The 23,115-nt window shown below is 44.0% G+C and overlaps 1 protein-coding gene across 1 annotated transcript; it reads left to right on the top strand.

Moving 5' to 3' along the window:
- The first annotated feature begins 698 nt into the window (after nucleotides 1–698).
- SLC2A6 (solute carrier family 2 member 6) lies at nucleotides 699–21,550 on the top strand. The gene is made up of 11 exons (XM_003757453.4): nucleotides 699–989; nucleotides 11,237–11,540; nucleotides 13,101–13,263; nucleotides 13,870–14,076; nucleotides 15,744–15,843; nucleotides 17,454–17,665; nucleotides 18,197–18,349; nucleotides 18,972–19,080; nucleotides 19,186–19,356; nucleotides 19,987–20,132; nucleotides 21,051–21,550. Exons 2-11 carry the CDS (start codon nucleotides 11,452–11,454, stop codon nucleotides 21,204–21,206), a joined length of 1,506 nt encoding a protein of 501 aa, XP_003757501.1. The 5' UTR covers nucleotides 699–989; nucleotides 11,237–11,451; the 3' UTR covers nucleotides 21,207–21,550.
- Nucleotides 21,551–23,115: the final 1,565 nt, after the last annotated feature.

The raw sequence follows: 23,115 nt of genomic DNA, 5'->3' as shown, positions 1-23,115 counted from the left end.
GGTAGCCACATCATCCTATCCCATCTGCAGCGTTGCCCTGGACTGAAAGGTTACAGCGACCCAAGTGATGGACCTCTCAAATCCATCACTTACGGAAGTTGTCCTCCGCTCGCTTTCCATCTGACTGCATTCCTCCGGGTTTCGTCTTGATCTTTGAGGGCAGGAACTGTGTTTTGTTTTGTTTTGGTTTCTATTCCCAGCCCTATTTCTAGGCAATCCCACTATACTTCCCTTATCAACTCACCATCCGCATTTGTACAGCAGCTCTTCCCTTTCCACTCCTCCCCTCAGGTCTCCCTCGGCTCCTTCTCTCCTTACTCTCAGATGAACCCCTTGCCTCATATTTTACAGAATTTTTTTTTACAGAAAAAAAAATGAAGCCATTTGTCGTAAACTCCTTTTCCCTTCTTCCTCTCTTCTCCTCTCACTCTGGTGCCTTCTGCCACTACCTCCTCCTTCACATCCCATTTCATATATAAAGGGGCTAATTCCATCCCATTTCTTCCAATAGATTTTCCCCTTTGTTATCTCCATTTTTTTCTGATTTTCGATCTTTCCCTCTCTAATTTCCCACAAACAAGCCTCATTCTCAAAAAAAAAAAAAAAAAATCACTTGATCCTTCCATCCTTGTTAACTATCCATCCTATATCTCGTCTGCAGACCTGTGGGTGACATGGTATGACATTGAGACACATGTGAAACAGGCCCAACATCACCAAGGTGATGCTGACATGTAGCCCCTGCATGCAGTGGCCTGTGTCATAGCGCGACGTGACATAGCGAGGTATGATATGTGTGGCTTTGTGTGGTATGACATGATATATGAATATAACGCTGCATGTCGTATAACTTAGCAGCATAATGCATAGCACAGAGAAAAAGAGAGTGATAATACCGCTTTCAAAATCCCTCTCCTGCAGATGCTATAGAAACTGTTACCATCTCTAATAGGAGCCAGGAGTGACCAGTACAACTGTCATTCTATGAGGTATTAAAGTGTTTTGTTTTGTTTATGGATTCAGGGCCTATATGGAAGTTTAACTTGGCTCCATGAGGAGATTATAGAATAACAAAGACAGAGAAAAGAAACTTCTTCCTTATAAACCCAACTTAACTTTTTCTCTGCAACAATATCACAGTATCTTGAGAAAGATGCTGATGCCTTGAGAGCTCTTTTCTTATCACCTCTAAAGAAAGACTGAAAAAGATGGAAATATCTTCTTTATGAAATTATTGCAACCTTATATTATCAAGAGGATGAGAAGGATTCTTTCAAGGAAATTTTGTTAATTTGTGTGAATTCAATAGTGTAGGACAACGTTCTCAGAAGCAAGGTAATTTCTAGTTAGAGAAAAAGTCTGAAATAATTCCGGCTATGATGGTTAGGCCAGCTAAAATAATGGATATAATTAGCTATGGATTTGTTTTATTATTTCTTTTATTGTTAATGAATTTTTCAAAAACTTTAATATGTATTTAATCCTAGGCAATTAAGGGATTTTATAAGTATAGAGCTAGGAATAACTGCCATTGGGAAAGGAAGTTTTTCTAATTTATTAAATAAATAATATTTGATGAAATGAGGTGTGAGCTCTGAGTTTACATCAGGCTGGCATCTTAGATTTGAAACTAGAATGAAATAAGACTTTTAGTCTGGGCTCATTATAGCCAACTTTAACTGGGAAAGAATGAACTTTTACACAACTTGGAAATCAACAAACGCTACAAATCAGGGCTTGGTTTTGTTGATTTAGGAAAATGCCATATTTTTGATCTATATCAGATTGCTTCCTATCTTGAGGGGGGAGAAGGTTAAAGAAGTGAGGGAGAAAAATTGGAAATACAAAGTCTTACCAAAATGGATGTTGAAAACTATATATATATTTGAAAAAATAAAATACTATTGAGAAAAGAAAAAGAAAATGCCAGAGAAACTGTAAATAATGCAGATTGAACTTAAAAGTGTGCTATGTATACTCCTTTCCCTACCTCATCCCCTCATCCCCTCAGCTTACATTTACCAGTGGATCTCTGCTCTTAGAGGCAGCTGGTGGCACAGTGCTGCATCTAAAGTCAGAAAGACTTGAATTCAAATCCAGCCTTAATCACTTAGTAACTTCCGACCCTTAAGTTATATCAGCCAGACCTAACTGACCTCTAACTTGTGGATGACCAGAGCCAAACAGAGCAGGCTAGAGACAGGCAAGTCAGGAATCAGACAGAAGTTTAATTTCAAAGTAGGGAAATAGCTTTCAAGAAAGGAGGCAAAATAGACACCTGTGCTGGATCCCTGCTCCAAGTAGGGGGAACCTGCTTTAGTGTGCCCAAATTTCAATATGTCTACCAATGACTGCACAGTGAGTTGTAGCCCTGACAATGAGGGGCAACAGCAACAACATGAAGCCGGGCTTTGTGACAGGAACATGGTACTATGGGTATTTGTCTGCGCTCAGAAAACTAGACAAAGCAGTACAGGAACTACATGATTTTGTCAGAGGGTGAGAGCATCCAGAAGAGGAGCACAAAGAATTGTTATGATCAAGTTCGTAGTCCATCTTATATCAAGAGAAGAACATTCAAAGCAAGGAAAGGAAATTCATTGAGATTAAAGCTTCAGTTCAGTTGAATATTTTGTGTTGTGGCTCAGTCATGTGTTCCCTGACCCCATTTGGGGTTTCTTTGGTAGAGATACTGGAATAGTTTGTCGTTTTCTTCTCCAGCTCCATGTACAGATGAGGAAAATGAGGCACACAGTTAAGTGACTTGTCCAGGGACACCCAGCTAGGACGTATCTGAAGTCTGATTTGAACTCATGATGAAGAGTCATCCTTATCCCAAACCTTGTGCTCTAGCCACTGCACCATACCTAGCTGCCCTTCAGTTGAGTATAGTTTCCCATTTTTTATGAAGCCTGGCATTTCCAAGCATGGGGGCGGAGTTCCTGAACACCACTTGATGGCTTTTTTCTATTCAGATAACCAGGAAGCTTTGTCCATGGCTCACATTTCTGTCCCCTGGGCCAATGAAGTCTCAAGAATATTTTCAATGCCTTTTAAGGAATAACAAGTTCCACTTTCTATTTAATTTAGCCCCTTTCAATCTGGCTTTCAATCTTATCATTCACCAAAACTGTTCTCTCCAAAGTTACTGATGATCTCTTAGTTGGCAAATCCAATGGCAACTTTTCCCAATACTCATTCTTTCTGACCTCTGCCACTGCTGTTGAGCTCATCAAGGGAGTCGATAATCTCTTCTCGCTAGGATTTTGGAACCAGCCTGTCCTGGTTTTCTTCCTCCCTAGCTGACCTCTCCTCTATCTCCTTGGCTAGTTCCTCTTCCAGATCATGCCCTCTACCTTTTGGCTCTTCTGTAGCCCCAGTGTTTAACACAGTGCCTGGCATATAGTGGGTGCTTAATAAATGCTTATTGAATGATTGAGGGACCAATCCCTTCTCTCCTCTCCTAAGGAAACAGCAAGAATCTAAACTCCTGGAAGTTAGCATGTCTTACTTACTTCTTGATTCTTGATCTCAGCATGGGAAGGATAGTTAAAGTCAGCAAGATAATAGGAGAGGAACTTAGTCCCAGATGGCAGACATCCAAACTACTAGAAATTAGAGGTTTCATTGAAGAAGGGGAAGAGCAGGTTCTTTCCAGACCACAAGAAAACCCAGGAGCATATACTTCCCTTGGTCCACACCCTAACTCCACCCCACCTGGCTCAGATAAATCTGAGATCTAAATCAAATTAATCTCCTTAACAATAGCTTACTTGCTAATTTAGGACAAAGGAAATTCCCAGATCTAAATTAGTTCTGCTTTGGGGGGAATGTTTATTTCTACCAAATCATTCACAAAAATTGTGAACAAAAAGATCCTTCTCCCACATGCAGCTCACAGGTCCCTCAATTATGAAGAAACTTTAGATTTTAATCTCTGACCTTTTTAAATCTATGTCCTACCCCAAAAAAGGCAAGGGGAGGGGAGAGGACGGTGCATCTAGATGGAACAACGGATAAAAGAGAACCTGAGTTCAAATCTAGCCTCAAACACTTGACACTTACTAGCTATATGACCCTGAGCAAGTCACTTAACCAAAAATATAAACAAACAAAAAGCTCACAAACTAACAAAAACAAAATTCTATGTAATCCCAGTTAACCACTGGAATCTTCTCTTACCTCTCCTGGCACAGAATGAACAAACACATATGCATCACAAAGCATTTAAGATCTAGCAAAAAAAATCTTAATATAAACAAAAATCAAGAAAGGCATAGTGAGGTTTTTTTTTTTTTTTTCCTTTTTGATCTGGTTTTTCTTTTTCTTTTTTTTTTTTTTATTTACAAGATATGCATGGGTAATTTTTTAGCATTGACAATTGCAAGACCTTTTGTTCCAACTTTCCCCCCCCCTTCTCCCCACCCCTTCCCCCAGATGGCAGGTTGACCAATACATGTTAAATATGTTAAAGTATAAGTTAAATACAATATATGTATACAGTAATTTTGCTGCACAAAAAGAATTGGACTCTGAAATATTGTACAATTAGCCTGGGAAGGAAATAAAAAATGCAGGTGGACAAAAATAGAGGGATTGGGAATTCTATGTAATGGTTCATAGTCATCTCCCAGAGTTCTTTCGCTGGGTGTAGCTGGTTCAATTCATTACTGCTCTATTGATCTGGTTTTTCTTGTGCAACCTGATAAATGTGGAATCATGTACAGAAGAATTACACATTTTAAACATATATAGGATTACTTGCTGTCTAGGGAAAGGGGTGAAAAAAACAAGGTTTTGCAAGGGTAAATGTTGAATTATCTTTGCTTGTATTTTGAAAATTAAAAAAAAAACTATTATTTAAAAAGAGAGAGAAAGAGATAATGACAGAAAAAATCCTCATTGAATGCCAGCTAGTTACAGGCACCAGGTAGTCCAGGTAACAGAAATTTAAACTTTTTAGGAGTAAAGTAAAGGAGTACAAAAGTAAAGGGGGTTCCCATCTGGGATCTTTGTCCCAGAAGACTTCCAAAAGAGATCAGATCTCTTAGATAATCATAGATTTAAAGGCAGAAGGGACTTTAGCAATTATCTAATTCAAACTCATTGAACAGGTTGAAAGTGTGCCCCTAACATTGGTCTGGGCCTTTGCTTCCTTTTCCCTTCAACCATAGAGGACTTTGTTGTGTATTAGTGATATCTCCTTAATCAGACTCTAGCTTCCAGAGATTAAACTAAGTTTTTGATAAGATGGGAAACCCAGACTGCCTCTTCCCAGCACACACAGACACACACACACACACACACACACACACACACACACACACACCTCTGCATTCTCTCCTTGCCTCTCTGACATCACACTGGCAGATGATTCCCAGGCAGTTTGCACATCTGGACTACATATACCCTTAGGTTTGCCCTTTTAAAGGGAGGATGAAAGGACTGAACAAGAATCAAAGAACCACAAAATTTGGGAGTTGGAAAGAATTTTAGTGGTCAACTGATACCTCAAATAATTCCCACTGCAGCATCACTTATAAATGGCTATTTAGCCTTCACTGGACAGCCTGCAGGGAAGGGGAACCTGGGATCTCAAAAGACAGCCTATCTCGCCCTTGGACAACATTAATTGGTAGGAATTTTCCTCATGTCCTGCCTGAATTTGCTTTTTTGTAACTTCTACAAATGCTCTCACTTCTATTCTAGGGCCAAACAGAATAAGTAGAATCCATCTTCTTCAGGACAGCCCTTCAAATCTTTGGAAACCATTATTATGACCCCTGGGAGCCTTCACTTCCTAAAACAACCCCTTTTCTTTACCTGACCCTCCCACAGCAAGGACCTTCACCATCTTGGTTACCCTGCTCTGGACACATCAGCTGATCAATGTTTTCCATATTCCCGGAATTAAACCCAACATTCCAGCTATCATCTGACCAAGCTAAGGGCTGTGGCCCTATCTCTGTCACTTCCCCATTTCTAAAAGCTGTGTTTGCCAAAAGCAGTTTAAGTGTACACTGGCTTTGAGAGGCTGCCATATTCCACACTGAATCTGCAGTCCTCTAAAACCTTCAGCTCTTTCTCAGAAAAAACAAAAAACAAAACTGTTGGTTAACCACGTATTGTCATTCAATCATGCTGTGCACCTCATGACCCCATTCCTAGGTTTCTTGTCAAAGATACCAGCATGATTTACCATTTCCTTCTCCAGTTCATTTTACAGACAAGGAAATTAAGGCAGACAAAAGCAAAAGTGATTTATCCAGAGTCATGCACTAGAGAGTATCTGAAGCCAGCTTTGAGATTGAGGATTCTTGACCCCAATCCTGGCACTCTCTCTATATAGGGAAGAGACATAAGAAGGGAAGAAGGAAGGAAAGGAAGGAAGAAAGGAAGGGACTTAGTACCTAAAAAATAATAAATAATTCATCAATGTTTGTTGACTGACTGACTAATTGAATGATTATACTTTAAGAGTGGCCATTCAATCAACTAATTTATCTAATTGTTCTAATCATCTAATGGATATCTCTAGGAGAAGATAAGGAAGCTTAAAGGTTGGACAGAGATAAGCCAATTGGATCCACATGGTTTTGGTTGTTTAGAAATAAGCCTTCCAGGCCCTTCAGGAAATCCTTTAGTCCCAAGAAGTTCCAGGGATGGCAACAGACACAGATAGCAGCTGAGCAGCGGAAGGTCTCTTGGTACAAACCCTCTGGACCCAAAAGAACTCTTCAAAGGGGGGGCGGAGGGGAGGAGAAAAGGAGATATGGAACCAAAGAGCAACAAAGGACAGAAGCACACTGTGGAGATCAAGGGATGTTTCTCTCATTCTTTACAACTTAGAGGGCAACAGTAGGGAGGGTAAAGCAGAGCTGTCATCAGAAGTGAGCTTATCCTACAAATGTATGTTGGGTTAACCCAAGTTGTTAACATGGATTGTGTAGGTAGGGATCTAGAAACTACTGAATTGAATTATGGTGTTTAATTGAATATACTGGTGAGGAGTTGTATTCTTGAAGTCACAGGTCCATTTTAAAATAAAGAAATAAACAAACTTACCATCAATTTCTCAATCCAAGAAAACTAGATTTTAGAGGCCTGACTAGAGTTCATACTCACCAGCATCTCTGATCAACTCCTCACCAAGGCATTAGAAAATTTCAGGAGAAGTCTAGGGAGTCAGAGCAGAGATTATTAGCCCCATTTTCCAGGCAAGAAAATTGAATGCCTGAGAAGTCAAGTAATTTGTCCATAATCACCTGGCTGATACAGAACTGGAAAGGGCATTAGAACAAGAATCATAGAGTATTAGTGCTGGAAAAGGTCTCGGAACACAAAATGTCAGACCTGCAAGAGATGAAAATGGTCTTAGAACAGAGAATTTCTGAGATGGAAGGGACTTTAGAACAGAAAATCATGAAGTCTTAGGCCTCAAAACACAAAAAACACAAAATGTCATACCTACAAGAACAGAATTTCCAAGATGGAAAGGGAGATAGAAGGGGCCTTAGAACAGAGAATTTGACATGGAAGGAGCCTTAGAGAATTTCAGATATGGAAAGGGTCTTAGAATATAGATTTATGGAGTACTAGTGCTGGAAAAGGTCTCAGAACATTAAAATGTCAGACTTAGAAGAACAGAGAATTTCCAAGATGTAAGGGTAATGGGCTGAAGCTCGAGTTGATGCACTGAGGTCCCAAGCACATAAGGCTAAGTAGTAATTGGACCATACTTTATTAATATATATGCTTTGGAGAAAGAATGGCTCCCGCCCACTCTCTGTGCAAGTCCTGATGTGCTGTATAGGAAATGACGATTTTGGTGGGTGGAGGCAGAGGGGCAGAGAGACTTCTGGCTGGCTTCTGGTCTGGCTGGCTTCTTGATGCAGTTGCTGACATTGCTAACCCCCCTTCACCTCCGATCCCCCTTCACCTTTGATCCTTCTTCACCTCTACTGAGAATAAAAACTGAAGATTTTCCCTTAACCTGAATTCCTAACTCCAGCTGATTTTAAAATACGCGGTCATCACATTAGGGGTCTTAGAGAATTTCAAATATATAAAGGGCCTTAGAACAGAGAATCTCCAAGATGGAAGGGCTTTAGAACAGAATCATAGAGTGTGGTGCTGGAAGAGGCCTCAGAACACAAAATGTCAGACCTGCAAAATCAGAGAATTTCCGAGACAGAAGGGTCCGTAGAACAGAATTTCAGAGATGGAAAAGGCCTTAGAACAGAGAATGGCAGAACTGAAAGAGATTTAGACAACATGTAAGCCAAATTTATCATTTAAAAAATTAGGAAACAGAGGGCCACAAAAAGAAAGTACTTTGATTTAAAGGTTTCTCAGCAAGTTATCATTGAACCAAGACTAAAAATTATTTTTGCTAGATTCTAGCTATGGCTGAAACCATAGTCCTCCTAACTCATCCTAGTGTTCCTTCCACCACCTCCTTACCAGTACTCATTCAACAAGGGCTAGCTGAGTATCTTCTGTGTGCTCAGTGATGTCAAGTATATTATGAAGGACTCAAGAGAGGCGGAGGCCTACTGTGCTCAGTGGATTCTGAGACTAATTTGAGGGAAGAAAAAGGGAATAAAACCAGGGGATATTAAATCAGGGCCTGACCAAAGTGCTACTAGTGCCTGCAGGGATAGCACATGTCAAGGAGGAAAAGTAAGCACAACAAATCAGACTCACATCAAATCAGCCCAAAACTCCCTACCTACACCATACTCAATGGTCCAGGGCCAAAGAATCCTTCTCCTTTTCCCACTCTTCTTGGGAAGTCACTCAGGCAGCCTAACTAAGATCTCTCCTTCTCCCCTTCCAGGCTTCCCTCAATGGTCCCTAAAACCTATTATCACCTGCATTTATATGAAGAAGAAACATACAGTGACTCTCCCTGAAGTCTGCAGCCCCTTTACAGATAATATCAACAATACAGATATGACTAGTTTTAGTTGAGCAACTAACTTTGTGAAAGACCTTTAACAAAGCATTTTCCCTCCATGACCCTCTGTTTCCTGATTTTTAAAATGAGGGGTTTGGTTTAGCTATTGTCTATAAAGTTTTTCAGCTCTGCCATTCTCTTGGAAATTCTCTGTTCTAAGGCCCCTTGCAGGTCTGACATTTTGAGTTCTGAGGCCTCTTCCAAATCTAATGCTCCAAGATTCTGTTTTATGATTTCTCTCTATTTGGCCAGCCTACATTTAAGACCTTGTTCTCAATTTTGGAATCCTGAAGTTTCTACAGTTGGGTGTTGGATTGTAATCCACACTATTTGAGAAAAACATGCTCACCTGGACTGCTGGTGCTCAGGAATTCCTGTTCCTGCTGTTTCCTCTTCTTGCCAGGAAGAACGAGAAAGCCTAAGTCCTTTTATAAACTGCCTTAATCTTAGGAATCTAGTCAGCCGTCAGCCCCTAGCCTTATGGCTTTGGCCAGTTTCCAGATGTGCATCCTCAGCTCTCTTTTCTCCTTCTCCATGCTAATCTTTAGGGAAAAGGTTCAGGAGAATTTCTATTCTAATTCACTTATCTAACAGTGAATGGGCATGATTGGACTGACCAGATTCCAGGTCTGGGGAGGAAAGTTTGAGAAAAGGGCAGGAATACACTGGCAAGTATTTAATAATCAACTCTCTGAAAAGCACTGATACCCTTGAAAATTTAATCTGCACTACTAACATTTTTTCCATCACTTTCTTAAGTCTAGACAATTAACAAAATAAAAAAAAAATCAAGCCTTGACTTTTAGCAGTTACTAATTTCTGAGATGTAAATGTTCATAATGAAAATTAAACAGCTTTTCCCATTTCACTTGGCTCTAGTTTATCCCTGGAAAAGAGTTAACCCAGAAGGCATTGGGCAAGGCTCAAATGTAACCCAGAAATCCTTGCTGGCACTCTGAGGTCAAAGGTAATGCAGAGTACCCTTGGAACCACTGCTCAGAGATCTAGAACCATCATTAGATTAATATATTGTATTATAGTGGCTCAAAACTGACTAGTGGTCTAGCACTTAGCACAGCATCTAATCCATAGTAAGTGCCTAGTAAATGCTAAATGCAGTGTATATATGTGCAGTCTCAATTTATTCCTTCAATAAGCTTTTACTAATGTCAACTGTGCACAAAATACCATGCTGGATGCTAGAGTAGATAAGTTTCTATTAGGATTTAAAGGATTCCAGATCTGGAGCTGAAAGATAAGACCTGACCTCAGGAATACTGTCTAATGGGGACAAACTACAAATAGGAATAACTTTAATACACAATATTACATGACAAATATATGAGAGAGACAAAATAAGGAAAATCAAAGGATGGAGAGCTGTCATTGGTTCAGAGATCAGGAAAGGCTTTGTGGAAGAGGTGACATTTTAAGTCATGGGTATAAATCCATCAGGAAAAGTGATGATTTTCCAGAAATCAGGGTAAGTACTTCCCTAACACAAAGACAGGAAAGTACAGGGCATGTTAGAGGAATAGAGAGTCTAAAGTGCAGAGATGAAGAAGAATAAGATGAGGGAAGACTATCAAGGGAATGGCATCCCCAGATTAAAAACCTTAAGACCTGAGTCTTGTCAGGTAGGAAATTTGAACTTTATTTGGGAGGTAATAGGCAACCATTTAAAATTTTCGAGCAGAAAAGTAGTGTGATTTGTTTAAAGTGCAGAAAATAAGCAGTGAGGTATGATGGAAAGAACCGTGAACACTTTTAGTCAGGAACCTGCCTTTAGGACCTTAATACTGTACCTGTCCCTAATTCACTAGGTGACCCTGACTAAATAAGGTGAGGGGAGGGTAGGATGAAGTACACTAGTTTCCTTTCAATTCACACAAAGGCTGAATCTATGTGAAATAAAAATAGGAACTGTATGTGTGTGTGTGACATTTTGCCAAATGGCAGGTTTTACATACATCCCTAAGCTGGGAAACTCCCCCGACCCCACCTAGGCAGCTGGCCCTGCCAAGGAACATCAGAACCGGTTCTGTCCCTCCTGATTGGTGCTGCCCAAGCAGCATAGTGTTCCTAGGCAGCCAATCAGAGCCCAGGATTGGCTGGTCCAGAATGAAAGAGAAAGGAGGAGCTAAGACGGATGGAGAAGCTTTGGTCCATTCCAGGAGCCCAGCCACCCTGACTCTAGCTAGGGGACCTATGGGCTGGGGGGGCTGGGTGTGGCCGGCAGATAGTGATTTCTTCCTCCCGCTACCCTTTCCTCCCCAGGAACAGCATTGTACACCCTAAACCCTGCCTACTTCCTCATTTGGGGGCAGAGGACAGAGTTCTCTCTTCCCCCAGTCTCCCAGGACACATTTATCCCTACCAGAACCTGCCTTCTGAGGGCCTCTGGATCACTCAAAAGGTCTCAGCATCTCAGGGTAGCCTCAGCATCAAGGATACTTCCAGGACCTGGCAGTTGACTCCTGGACCCAATCACTATGGAGCAACCTCTTTTAGGAAGTGAGACACCAGACTATGAGACCTTCCCGGAGAGGCCAGACCCGCAGCAAGAACAGAATTATATCAGGTAAGAGAGGGGGAGTCAGAGGGGCGGTGGGCAGAGCGGGGAGGTTGAGCTGCTTCTGTTTTCTCTTTAGGAAAAGGCTGGGTTCTTGAGCTCTGTCTGTCACAATAAGGAACTCCAAATCCCTGCTCTCCCCCGTACCCTTCCTGCCTTCTCACCCTCTAGGGCAAGAGGCAAGGACTGGCCATTTAGTTGGATGCCCCAGGCCTCCTCGATAACCTGGCAGTGTTGGTTGGTTCGGCTGGCCGGCTGGCTTGCAGGGGATGGCAGCCTGAGCCTAAGGCTTCCTGTCTGTAGGTGGTTCAGGGAAAATAGAAAAATGCATTATCTTTTTTATTCTGAGATGAGGCTTTTCAACCAAACAACCATCAAAAAGACACGTATTTGAATTTGCTTTCTAATATTGGGGGCAGACTGCGTGGAACCCTCACATGCTCTCCCCTGGGGACAGGATGACAAAGTTAGGACCAGTAAAGAGAACTCGGGACTTGTGTCCCATGGGGGAGAACAGAGCCCTTACATGACCTCATGGGAGCACAGACTCAGTGGCCTAGGAATGGGGGATTTTGTTAAACTGAACAGCGAGGTGGGGAAGTGGGCAAGCCTGGAGTTGAGAAGACCTGATTCAGACACTTACTTAGCTGGGTGATCCTGGGCAAGTCATGAGCTAGAGAAGGAAATGGCAAAGCTGTCCAGTGTCTTTGCCAAAAAGACCCCATTTGTGAGTCATAAAAAGCCAGACAATTGAACAACAATAATTATTTATTTGTACCACTGAAATTTGTTTGGATTGACATATTAAGACAGAAAACAACAATAAATTGTTAAGAATTGCTTTCTTCCCTACCACTGAAAATTGAAGTCTGCCTCTCTACCACAGTTAAGGTGTGATGACATATAACCAGCTCTCAAATTTTTTTTAAAGTATATGCAACATACTTTTAAAATTTAATCTACATCAATATCATTTTCCCCATCGCTTTCTTAAGTCCAGACAATAAATTAAACAATAATAGTTTTTGCCAGTTTAAATGCTTACACTGAAAATTTAACAACCAGCTCCAAGCTCATCTCCCAAAAGGTCATGGCTCTGTTCACATGGAAATTATCTGCTTCTGCTTTCTTATAGACAGTCTCTAACACTCTTCCTATCAAGCTTTTTCTTCTCAAAAATGAACATACTGAATTCCTTCACCCAAGCTAACACAAATCATCATTCCAAGAGCCAGTATTACTTTGATCACATTCCTTCCTTGAGACACATTCCAATTTGTTAAGGTCTCTGTTTAACTCTGATGGCCAGAACTGAAGCTGTGTGACTTTGTCTAAGCCATCAGTTTCTCTCAACTTCCATTTCTCCATCTCCAAAATGAGGGGATTGGATCAGAAGTTTTCCAAGATCCCTGTGGGTTCTAATATTCTGTGTTACAGGTGAGCTTCAGGTATGGTCTGAAATGTTCAGAATAGAGAGAAACACAATTGCATGGGTGGGCAGAGCAGGAAGCGGTGAGGTGAGGAGCTTACAGGTATCCTTATCCTACCCCCTCTTTCTTCCTACCTCAGAACCCTGAAGAATAAGCGCTTGTTCCTGGCCACCTTCGCAGCAGTACTGGGAAACTTCAGCTTTGGCTATGCCCTAGTCTACACGTCCCCAGTCATTCCAGCTCTTGAGAGATCCCCCAATCCAGCTTTACGAATGAACAAGACGGAGTCATCCTGGTTTGGCGTAAGGATCCCTAGAACCCTAGGTGCAGGATTTCTCAAAATAATTTTTTTGCCCCTAGCATGGAGCAAATGCTGAGGAGTCCATGAAGGCCCTACCTTTTACTCTTCAATACTAACTTCTCCTGGACACTTTTGATTCCCTAATTTTCATGGGTCTTCCAGGACCTCTTTACATTCCATCCCTTTAGTCCTAAGACATCTTTTGGGAAAATTTCACAAAGAAATGAAAGCAATCTGAGTTACTGGAAGGAGCTGCTAATATCATTCAAGTCATGAATTAAATTTACTTCATTTCCATCCTCTGGAGTCTGGAGCCCAGGAGGAGTAGATGCCTCCCTGTGCCTGGTTAAACAGGAGGTCTCTGGGGCATCCATAGAACCCAAGCTTGGGGGTAGGGCCTTCCAAATTAGGACTTGCTAGAGACTTTTCAGATATATGTACCCAGCCCATTTGGGGGGAGGGAGCATCAGTACCTTAGCACCTTTATCCAGTGGCTGCAATTCCTAGGAGGGAAGAGTATCTCCAGCCTGGGACAGAAAGGAGAGGGCCCCTGCCCCAGGAAGGCCCAGGATGTGATTCCCCCCCCCCGGGTGCCCTTTCTCCACAGTCTGTGTTCACCTTGGGAGCAGCTGCTGGAGGCCTCAGTGCCATGGTGCTCAACGATCTCCTGGGCAGGAAGCTCAGCATCATGTTCTCCGCTGTGCCCTCAATTATTGGCTACGCCCTCATGGCTGGAGCTCAGGGCTTGTGGATGCTCTTGCTGGGAAGGATTCTGACCGGCTTCGCAGGAGGGCTCACTGCTGCCTGTATCCCAGTAAGGACAATTCCTAGAGCTGCTCTGGGGACATCTCTGAGGGACACTGGGGGAAAACTAATCAGCAACTAAGTGAACTTGGGGGTCTGTCTTCCCCGTGGTTGTCAAAGCTAATCACTGGTGTGTTTTAACTGGGGTGTTCCACTTAGTAGTCCTGGTTTAAGTAAAAGGTAGCTCTGCTTTTCCATTAACTTGCTGCATGCTTATGGATAAGCTTTCCCCTTTCAGGCCTTGATTTCTCATTTGTAAAATAAGTGGGTTGATTTACAACTCTAAAATTGAAGTCAGAAGATGTAGGTTCAAAACCTAGGACTTTCTACAGGTATCACTTTAACAAGCCACAGAATGTGCCTGGGCTTTGGTTCCTGCAAAATGATAGAGTTAGAATAGTTAGAATGAGTGGCCAACCAAAAATGGCTTCTGACCTCAAAGGCATTGCTCAATCAAAGAAAGTCCACATTGAGCAAGTAGAGGAAGCAGAGAAAGGTCCTTCCCTCTTCCCATATTCCATTTGGGTCCAGACTGACTCAGATTGAATGTAAATAGCAATCATTTTTGTCAGAAACTCTGAGTTTTTTCTTTCCATACACACACACACACACACACACACACACACACACACACATATACGGGGCTCTGGAGGGGAAATCGAGGCACGAGACCTTGCCCAGCCCTCTCGTACTTAAATCCAAATCACTTGCATGTCATGGCCCCACCTCCCTGAAGTCGGGTCCTCTTTGAAGAACAACCAACCAACATCTCCCCTCATTCTAATTACTCCCTGGCCTGTGAATGTTCTGTTTGCTCTCCCTGGGGATGTCGTACCTCATCTGTCACTCAGCACATCCTGACAGCTGATAAAGGGACCCTGAAAGGAGCAAAGCAAAGGCCAGAGAGGGAAACAGTCTCAGGAGAAGCAGCACAGCTGTCCAGGAAGCCAAAGGTAGCTGCCAAGCACAGGGGTCTTCCACAGTGTTTGCAGCCTTTTGCCACTTGGGTGGCTCCTGGCAATTCTGACCAGCTCACAGTCACCCTCTAAGAGAGAAAAAATGAGGCTCAGAGAAAATGGGTGAGTTGCCATATAGAGTGAAGTCACGCCAATTTGATATAACATTTATTTGGAAGAGAGGGTGATATTATGGATTGATCCCTGGATTTGGGGTCAGGGAGAACTGAGTTCAAACTCGTTCTTCAGGCACTAGCTGTATGAACTTGGTATGTCCTCCAATCTTCTCAGGGCCTCAGTTTCCTCTTCTGTAAAAGGAAGGGATTATACCCAGTGACCTCAAAGGTCCTTTCTAGCTCTTAAGTCTGGGGCCCAATTTCTTGGCTGTCACAGACTGGGATCTCCACTCTAGCACAGCCTTCTTGTTTGCTGAGTGGATCTGAACTGGACATCTCTCAAGCTGGGAATGAAGCACTTCTCTCACCTGAGGCCTGGACCAGTTGTGAACTCAGAATGACAGGACAGTGTTAGAGACTCTTACAGATGGAGGGGATTTGAAAAACCATATATAATCCCTTTCCTTTACCAAGGAGGAAAGAGACTCCCAGAGCAAGGAAGTGATTTGTTCGATATCCTAACAGCCAATTCGTGGCAGGTCCAAGACTAGCCCCAGGTTTCCTGACTCACCTTTCTTTCCCCTGCACCATGATTTGTCTTGCAGGTTTATGTGTCTGAGATCTCTCACCCTGGAGTTCGAGGGGCGCTGGGGGCCACACCCCAGATCATGGCTGTCTTTGGGTCCCTCTTGCTTTATGCTCTGGGCAAGTATTTTTTCTCTAACGGGGAAGTTGGGGAAGAGGCGGGGAGGAGGCAGGGACCACAAATCAATCAATCAACAAACGAATCTTTGTCTGAGCACATACTGTGTTCAAAGACCCCATCCCTGTCAGGCTATTCCCTGAGGAGGGATCATCAGCTTAATAGCGCAAAGTTACTACTCTCAGGGAGTAGTTTAGTTGGGGAGGTGGGAAACATAAAGATAACCAGCAATGCAGATTAGATCCAGAGTTTCCAACCTGGGGTTAGGTTGTACTTCCAGAAGTAGCTGGAGGGTTGCATTTGGAGCCAGGATGTGACAGGAGAAAGAGAAAGTGACTGAGGAAGCAGTTTGGGGGAAGGTTTGACTTTCTGAGCCTTTTGATTTATTAAGCAGAGCATGCCAATTGCCCAGCCAGGATCAGATCTTCTCAGTTTAGGCACTGAACCCCAAATACAGGGAGAAACAGAATATTATACATTAAAAAAATAATCAATTAAGGCCAATTAATCAAAAGGAAACAATACAACATTAGGTAATCTGCTTTCTGATTGGATAAAAGATTAGGGGCTTTCCAAGTTGGGAGGAAGAGAGTGAATAGGTACAATTCCCTGAAATCAGAAAAGTTGTCCCACTTTCCAAAGTATCTATAAACAATCAAAGGAACATGGAAACAATAATTAATTGATCAGTACAGGATGGTTTTCAGATAAAATATATGGGTTGCTTTGAGATGTACAATTGTAAGAAAATTTCTTACCTTAATCTTTGGATCTGACTAGGTTTCTGGTCAGTACAACTGAGGTCTTGGGTTAAGGGGGTCTAAGCAGCAAGAAGAGGTGGTCCGGTTTTCCAGCCACACAGGGCTAGGTTCAAACAATCCAATAAATCCCACAATTCAACTTTTCTCCCAACATAGAATTTGGACTAGACCCATAATTGAATAGAAATGGAACTGAGCTAACTCCATAAATAAGTCACAAAATGGAGTCAGTATGGTTCACTCAATTCCCACAATTAACCATTTGCTATCCTAATCCCCTCAATTCCCTCAAGGAAGACCTGAGTCCAAATTCTTCCTCAAATTTTGAGCCTGAGCAAGTCACTTAATCTCCCTTAACTTCAGTTTCCTCATAATTATAGAACCTACCTCATTTGAGTTGTGAGGATATAAAGTACTTTGCAAACTTTAAAGAATTGTAGAAATATTAGCTATCATTACTATCAAGGGGTATGAGAATATTTGGTCAATAGCTACATTATTCTGCTAAAATTTAGTAGGATTGATTACTTTTGTGTTAAATGGGGATAAAGAAAATACTGAAAGTCAAGGGTGTGGGGACCAAAAATAAAAAAAGTTGAGAACCTCCAATATAAACAGCGTATATCTAGGGCCGTAGAAGCTCTAAGCCGCCCAGGAGAAGTCTCTGTGGAGAAGGTCCTGGCTAGGCCTTGAAGGAAGGGGAGGATCCCCAGCCTGGTGATCCTGAGTACCCAGGGAGGTGTAGAGAGATGTAATACCCTGAGATTATCGCCCCTTTGCCCTCCTCCCCAGTCCCATCCCAGGACCTCCTGACTTTCTCCTGCCTTCTCTCTTCCCCCATAACTCTCCAGGCTTGAAGATACCCTGGCGCTGGCTGGCGGTGGCTGGAGAGGTGCCAGTATTTGTCATGATGGTTCTTCTGTGCTTTATGCCCAGCTCCCCTCGCTTCCTCCTCTCCCAGGGCAAGGAGGAAGAAGCCCTGAAAGCCCTGGCCTGGCTCCGAGGGAGGGACACAGACTTCCAGAGGGAATTCCAGCAGATCCAGAACAGTGTCCGGCAGCAGGTAAGGAGACAGTCATCACCAGAGGAACCTAAGTGCCAGTGAGATCCCCTGATAAAGACTTGGTCCAGAACTCTTAACCCGGAGTGTCTGTACTTTTCAAAATTTTATAACTACATTTCCATGTTGTTGGTTTCTCTTATAGGCCTGTGTACTTTATTCATATAAAACCATCAGTCTGAGAAGGGGTCCCTAGTTTTTACCAGAGTGATGAAGGGGTCCAGGACAAGACAAAGGTTAAGAACTCCTAGACTAGGAGGCCAGAGCCCCCTGCCTCGGTGGAAGCTACCGAGAGACCTGGACAGAGCTCCTTCTCTTAGGCCTTCTCTCAGTAGGCTACCCTAAATTCGTATCTCATAGTATTTTAGGTACTTCTTCATCCCGCCTTGGGGAGAAAGGCCAGAGCTGTCCTTTTAGATAGGGAGGAGGCGGTGGCACAGGGATGCTGGGGCACCCTACGTGTGTTACACTAAGTGGGCAGGGGACCCCAAGAAGCGGTGCCCACATGCCTCAGCCCCTGCCTCATGCCTCCAGAGCAGCCGACTGTCATGGGCCGAGTTGCGGGACCCTTTCATCTACAAGCCCATCGCCATCGCTGTGCTGATGAGATTCCTGCAGCAGCTAACAGGCGTCACGCCCATTCTGGTCTACCTGCAATCCATCTTCCACAGCACTGCTGTCCTGCTGGTGAGAAGAGTTCTTGATCCTGTCCCGTGCCCCCTCCCAGGGACTAGTCAGCACCTGCTTTACCTTAAGGAGAGCTGGACACTTCCTATTCCTTGAGGCTGGGGATGGAGGAGGCTTAAAGAAACACCACATGCCTCATGTACCCTGCCTCCAACTTGCACCAGCGCCTGAAATCCCACCCTTAACGAGGTTCTTTGTTTCCAAAAGGCCCTGTGAGAAAGCACAACTATTTCTTGGAAGGCAGGCACATTCATTCCCCGCCCCCCCTCCCAAAAAAAAGCATAAATTGAACTGTCCAATTATATAGCAAAAAGTTCTGGGGAAATGACCCATGGAGAAGGGTGACTTTTGATGGAAAGGAGTGAAGAAAAGTCTAGCATATCTTCTCTCCACACCATTTCTGGGGTTCCATCCCTGGCCCAGCCCATTGAAGCTGGAGATGTACTAAAAGCTACGACAGATTGTATTCTCCCCCAAGCCCATTCCCTCACCTCACATGAGATGCAGAGCCAAAGGCAGACTGGCAGTAGCTCCTAAATCCTGGGAAGCCCCAGCCCTAGGCCTGAATGGTAGAGGAGGCTAGGCCTGTGAGCCCTGATATCTCCCCTCTTGTGCTTCCCAGCCCCCAGAAGAAGATGCAGCCATCGTGGGGGCCATGAGGCTCGTGTCTGTGCTAATCGCGGCCATCACCATGGACAGAGCAGGGCGCAAGATTCTTCTCTTTGTCTCAGGTAGGCCACAGCTCTGCCCCCTGCCCGCTGCCCGGAGAGGGCATGGGTACCCCTCCCTCCCACTCCTCCCTGGCCTTGAGCCCTCTTTGCCTTCTCGGTTCACAGCGTCCATCATGTTTGTGGCAAACCTGGCTCTGGGGCTCTACATCCACCTGAATCCGCAGCGTCCAGCCCCCAACACTACGGAGGCCCTGAGCAGTGCAGCCCTTGAGGGCTCAGAGTCAGGGAGCTACCTCATGCTGGTGCCTCTCTTTGCCACCATGCTCTTCATCATGGGTAAGTGCTGCCTGAGCCCCCTTCCCCGGGGAAAGGGCAGGAATGAGGGACTCCGAGGCTGGGGGAAGTTCCTGGAGAACTCGCCTCAGTTCTGCAGCTAAAGCCCTGCCCGGAACCCCAGAGAGTAACTGGCAGTGTGGGTGAGCTGTGATGGGGAAGAAGGTCTGGGTCTGTGCGCACCTGAGGCTGTGTGGCTGCACTGCCCGCAGGGCTGGCCCTGTCAAAGGCAATATAGGTAAGGGCAGCAAGAACCCCCAAGGGTGGCTCCCGGGAGGGGCACAGAGTGGGCAGGAGCCCCACTGATACTCCGGGGAAGCCGAGCAGTGGGGACTGGGCCAGGCCCGGAGCCAGGAACCCCTGAATTCAATCTGCCTGCAGACACTCACTAGCTGGAGGACCCTGTTTGTCTTAATTCCTCATTTGTAAAGTGGGCTGGCGAAAAAATGGCCAATCACTCCTGGATCTCCAGTGAGAAAATGGAGTCCCAAAGAGTGGACACTGAAATGGCTGAAGGAACTTCCCTGCCTTGGATTCAGAAAGGGGTGAGGCAGTCCCTCCCTCAGGGAATTTCTCTTCACCCTCGGCTCTCACCCTCTGCCACATACCTTGGGTCTTACTCTCTTCCCTCAGGCTATGCCATGGGCTGGGGCCCCATCACCTGGCTCCTCATGTCCGAGATCCTCCCACTGAAGGCCAGAGGTGTAGCCTCGGGGCTCTGTGTGCTGGTCAGCTGGCTCACAGCCTTTGTGCTCACCAAGTCCTTCTTGCTGGTGGAGGTGAGTCCCATTCCCTATCACAATGTCCAGATACAGGGAAGAGAGGGGGAACTCTTTTCTAACTGACCCACCCAGTTCTAGCAATCCTACTTGCCCTATTCCTGGACAGGACACATAATACTTGGCCATTTGTTTACTCATTAGTTCCTTTGTTAAGAGTTTGATATATTGACGCACTATGCTGGGTATTGAGGACACAGTCTGCTCTTGGGGAGTTTATAGTGTCACAGAAGAGAGAAAAGATTTCAGTGAATAAAAGGCAAAATGTGATGTTGCAAAAGTTCAAGTATGGAAGGACAGCAATTTAGGTATAGCTGCAAGAGTGCTAAGAAAACCTAGGCTCTCTGCTAGCTGCCAGGACATGACAGGAACTGAAAGGAATTTACTCACCTCAACCCCAGTACTAAATCTCCAACTTAGAGAAAGGAGGCATCGCCTGTAGGCAGCATGTGTCAGAGAAACTTTCCTGGAGGAAGCAGCATTTTATCTAGGCCTTAAAGACGTAAGATTTCAAAGGTCAAAACAAAGCGGTTACATTCTATATAGGGGAAGTCAGAAGGGTGAGAAAGCCTTTCATACAGTAGGTATTTTAAAAGGTTTATCAAATTTATGGAATGAAAGCATGTGGCCTATTTTGTGAATCATGTCACTGGTACAGAGGGTCCAAGCAGAGGAAAGTAGCATGATGAGAACAGGCTGAAGAGATTAAGTCTTGTCCTGTAGGTGAGGGGGTGGTGGGCAGAGAAGGGTTCTGAGGAGGGCCAGGATGTAGTGAAAACATCCCCAAGCTTGCTCATTAAGCAATAACTGCCAAGTAGTTTCCTGTGGCAGTCGGGTGGAGGGTCTGGATCTCCAAGCACATTGATACTAACTGGCCTGTTCTTACCCATCCCCTTTTCTGTCCCCTACATTCTACAGAACGCTTTTGGCCTTCAAGTCCCATTTTACTTCTTTGCGGCTGTCTGCCTAATCAATCTGGTATTCACAGGCTGTTGTGTGCCAGAAACCAGGCGCCGGTCCTTGGAACAAATTGAATCATTCTTCAGGACAGGAAGAAGATCCTTCCTGAGATAGGAAGGTGCTTTGGCCTCCCTGGCCAAGAAGAGAAATCAGACTTTGGAGGACTGGGGGGTCCTTAGAGGCAGGGATCAGGAAGTGACAGCAGCACCAGGTGGAATTGGGAAGAACTGAAACTACATTCTGACCAAGAAATGGTTCCCAGCTCTAAATCTCCAGATTCCTGGTCTTAGCATTTAGCTGAGCAGCTCTGAATATAGTCCCCCGCCTCTGCCTCGAACCTCTACAACCCACACTGCCCCCAGACTTCTAGATTCCATGAACCAAGGAAAAGACCAGAGATGAGTTAATTCTGATTAATCAATCGAGATCAAAGAATCAAGATGCAAGAGAGCACTGAACAAGAAGTGAGAAAAGACAGCTCCTAATCCTAATCCAGAGGTCACCAACCTCTGACCCTGTTACCTCCCTCACCTGTTCAATGGATATTATAATTCCTACCCTGCCTGCTTCACAGCAGAGTGATTGTGAGGATCAAACAATGAATCTACTTTGGAAAGTCCGGCAAAAATATGAGAAATCCCTGTTATGATTGGCATATACCTCTAAGAAAATACCATTTCTGGGGACTAGTGAGGCAAGAGCCTCCTCAGCAATTACTGGTCAGTGGATATTGCCTGGGACATTTCTCAAAAGAACCCAGAGCCCTGAAGAGGAGGCAGAACATGTTAAGTACCTCACCTACATGTCTTAAGAACCTAGGAGCCGGATTGGGTAGAAAGCTGTGACCTAGCTCTGAGCTTTTCCCCACCTCACCTCACACTGACTTTTCACCTTAGGGGAGAAGAGTAAGGGAGCTGGGTAATCCACAGCCTCTTTGGAGAGTGAAAATACCCTCTTGCTGCTCATATTTCACACAAGTTCCCTAAGAAGTCCACATCTAAAGCCCTTTGTACATGATATAATTTATGCATTATTTCTGAGAAGAGTGGGGGAAGAGGAGATTGTGTTGCAATGGGATGGAGTTGTCTCAAACCATCCATATTCACTTGCTCAGCTGCCTCATGATTAATAAACTTTCAAGGTAATTGGCTAGGATCAGCATTCAATCTGTACTCGAGAACAGTGTAAACCCCTTTTTTACTACTACTACCACTACCACCACCACCACCACCACCACCACCACCACCACCAAGTAAAACTCCAGGGTAATCTTTTCCCAAGGTTTTCACAACTCTGTAAAATGGAATTGGATTAGATAATCCTAAAGTCATTTCCAATTCTTGCATGAGATTCTGGGAGGGCAAAAGTCCCTGGCCCACAAAGAAGACTAAATCCAGAATTTGATTTCTCTTGGACAGAGTTCCATAACTAGCTCAGTCACTCATTTTCCATGAAATGAAAACCCAAACAGAACTTTTCAGGGACATGGGACTGGATAGGTACCACTGGAGAAATCTGCATTCCCTACATCCTAACCCCAACTCAGGCTCAGTGTCAGACTTGTTAGGACAATGACTGGTTGTCTCCTTCCATCCAACTCTGGCCTAGCCAACTTTTCCCTGATGACATAATAGTGGTCTAGTTTGGAAACCTTTCCTCACCTAATCTTAATATCAATGTCATATAAGTCAGTTCCTCATCCCTGCCTCAAAGTAGGTTTTGACAAAAGTAAGAAGTTTCCTCGGTAACCCAGAAAAAGATTTTAGAATTTTGAAGAGGGGTTGGAGAGGACGAGTATGCAACATTGATTTTAAATATCTGAAGAGGAATTAGATTTGTTATAATTGTTTCCAGAAGTCATATATAGACCAAATTACTTGGAAATAACAAACTTTTGCATAGTCATCCAATCTAGAACAAAGTGACCTCAAAATTTACTGAGGTCCCGGTCAGAAGTATTCAAAATAGTCACCTTTCAAATGTACTAACGAAGTGATTCCTGCACGCACAGGCAGTTGGATCT

The sequence above is a fragment of the Sarcophilus harrisii genome, chromosome 2 (genome assembly GCF_902635505.1).
Source record: "Sarcophilus harrisii chromosome 2, mSarHar1.11, whole genome shotgun sequence".
NCBI classification, from domain to species: domain Eukaryota; kingdom Metazoa; phylum Chordata; class Mammalia; order Dasyuromorphia; family Dasyuridae; genus Sarcophilus; species Sarcophilus harrisii.
Note: the sequence above shows the minus strand (reverse complement) of the source record. Positions and strands in the feature narration are given on the sequence as shown.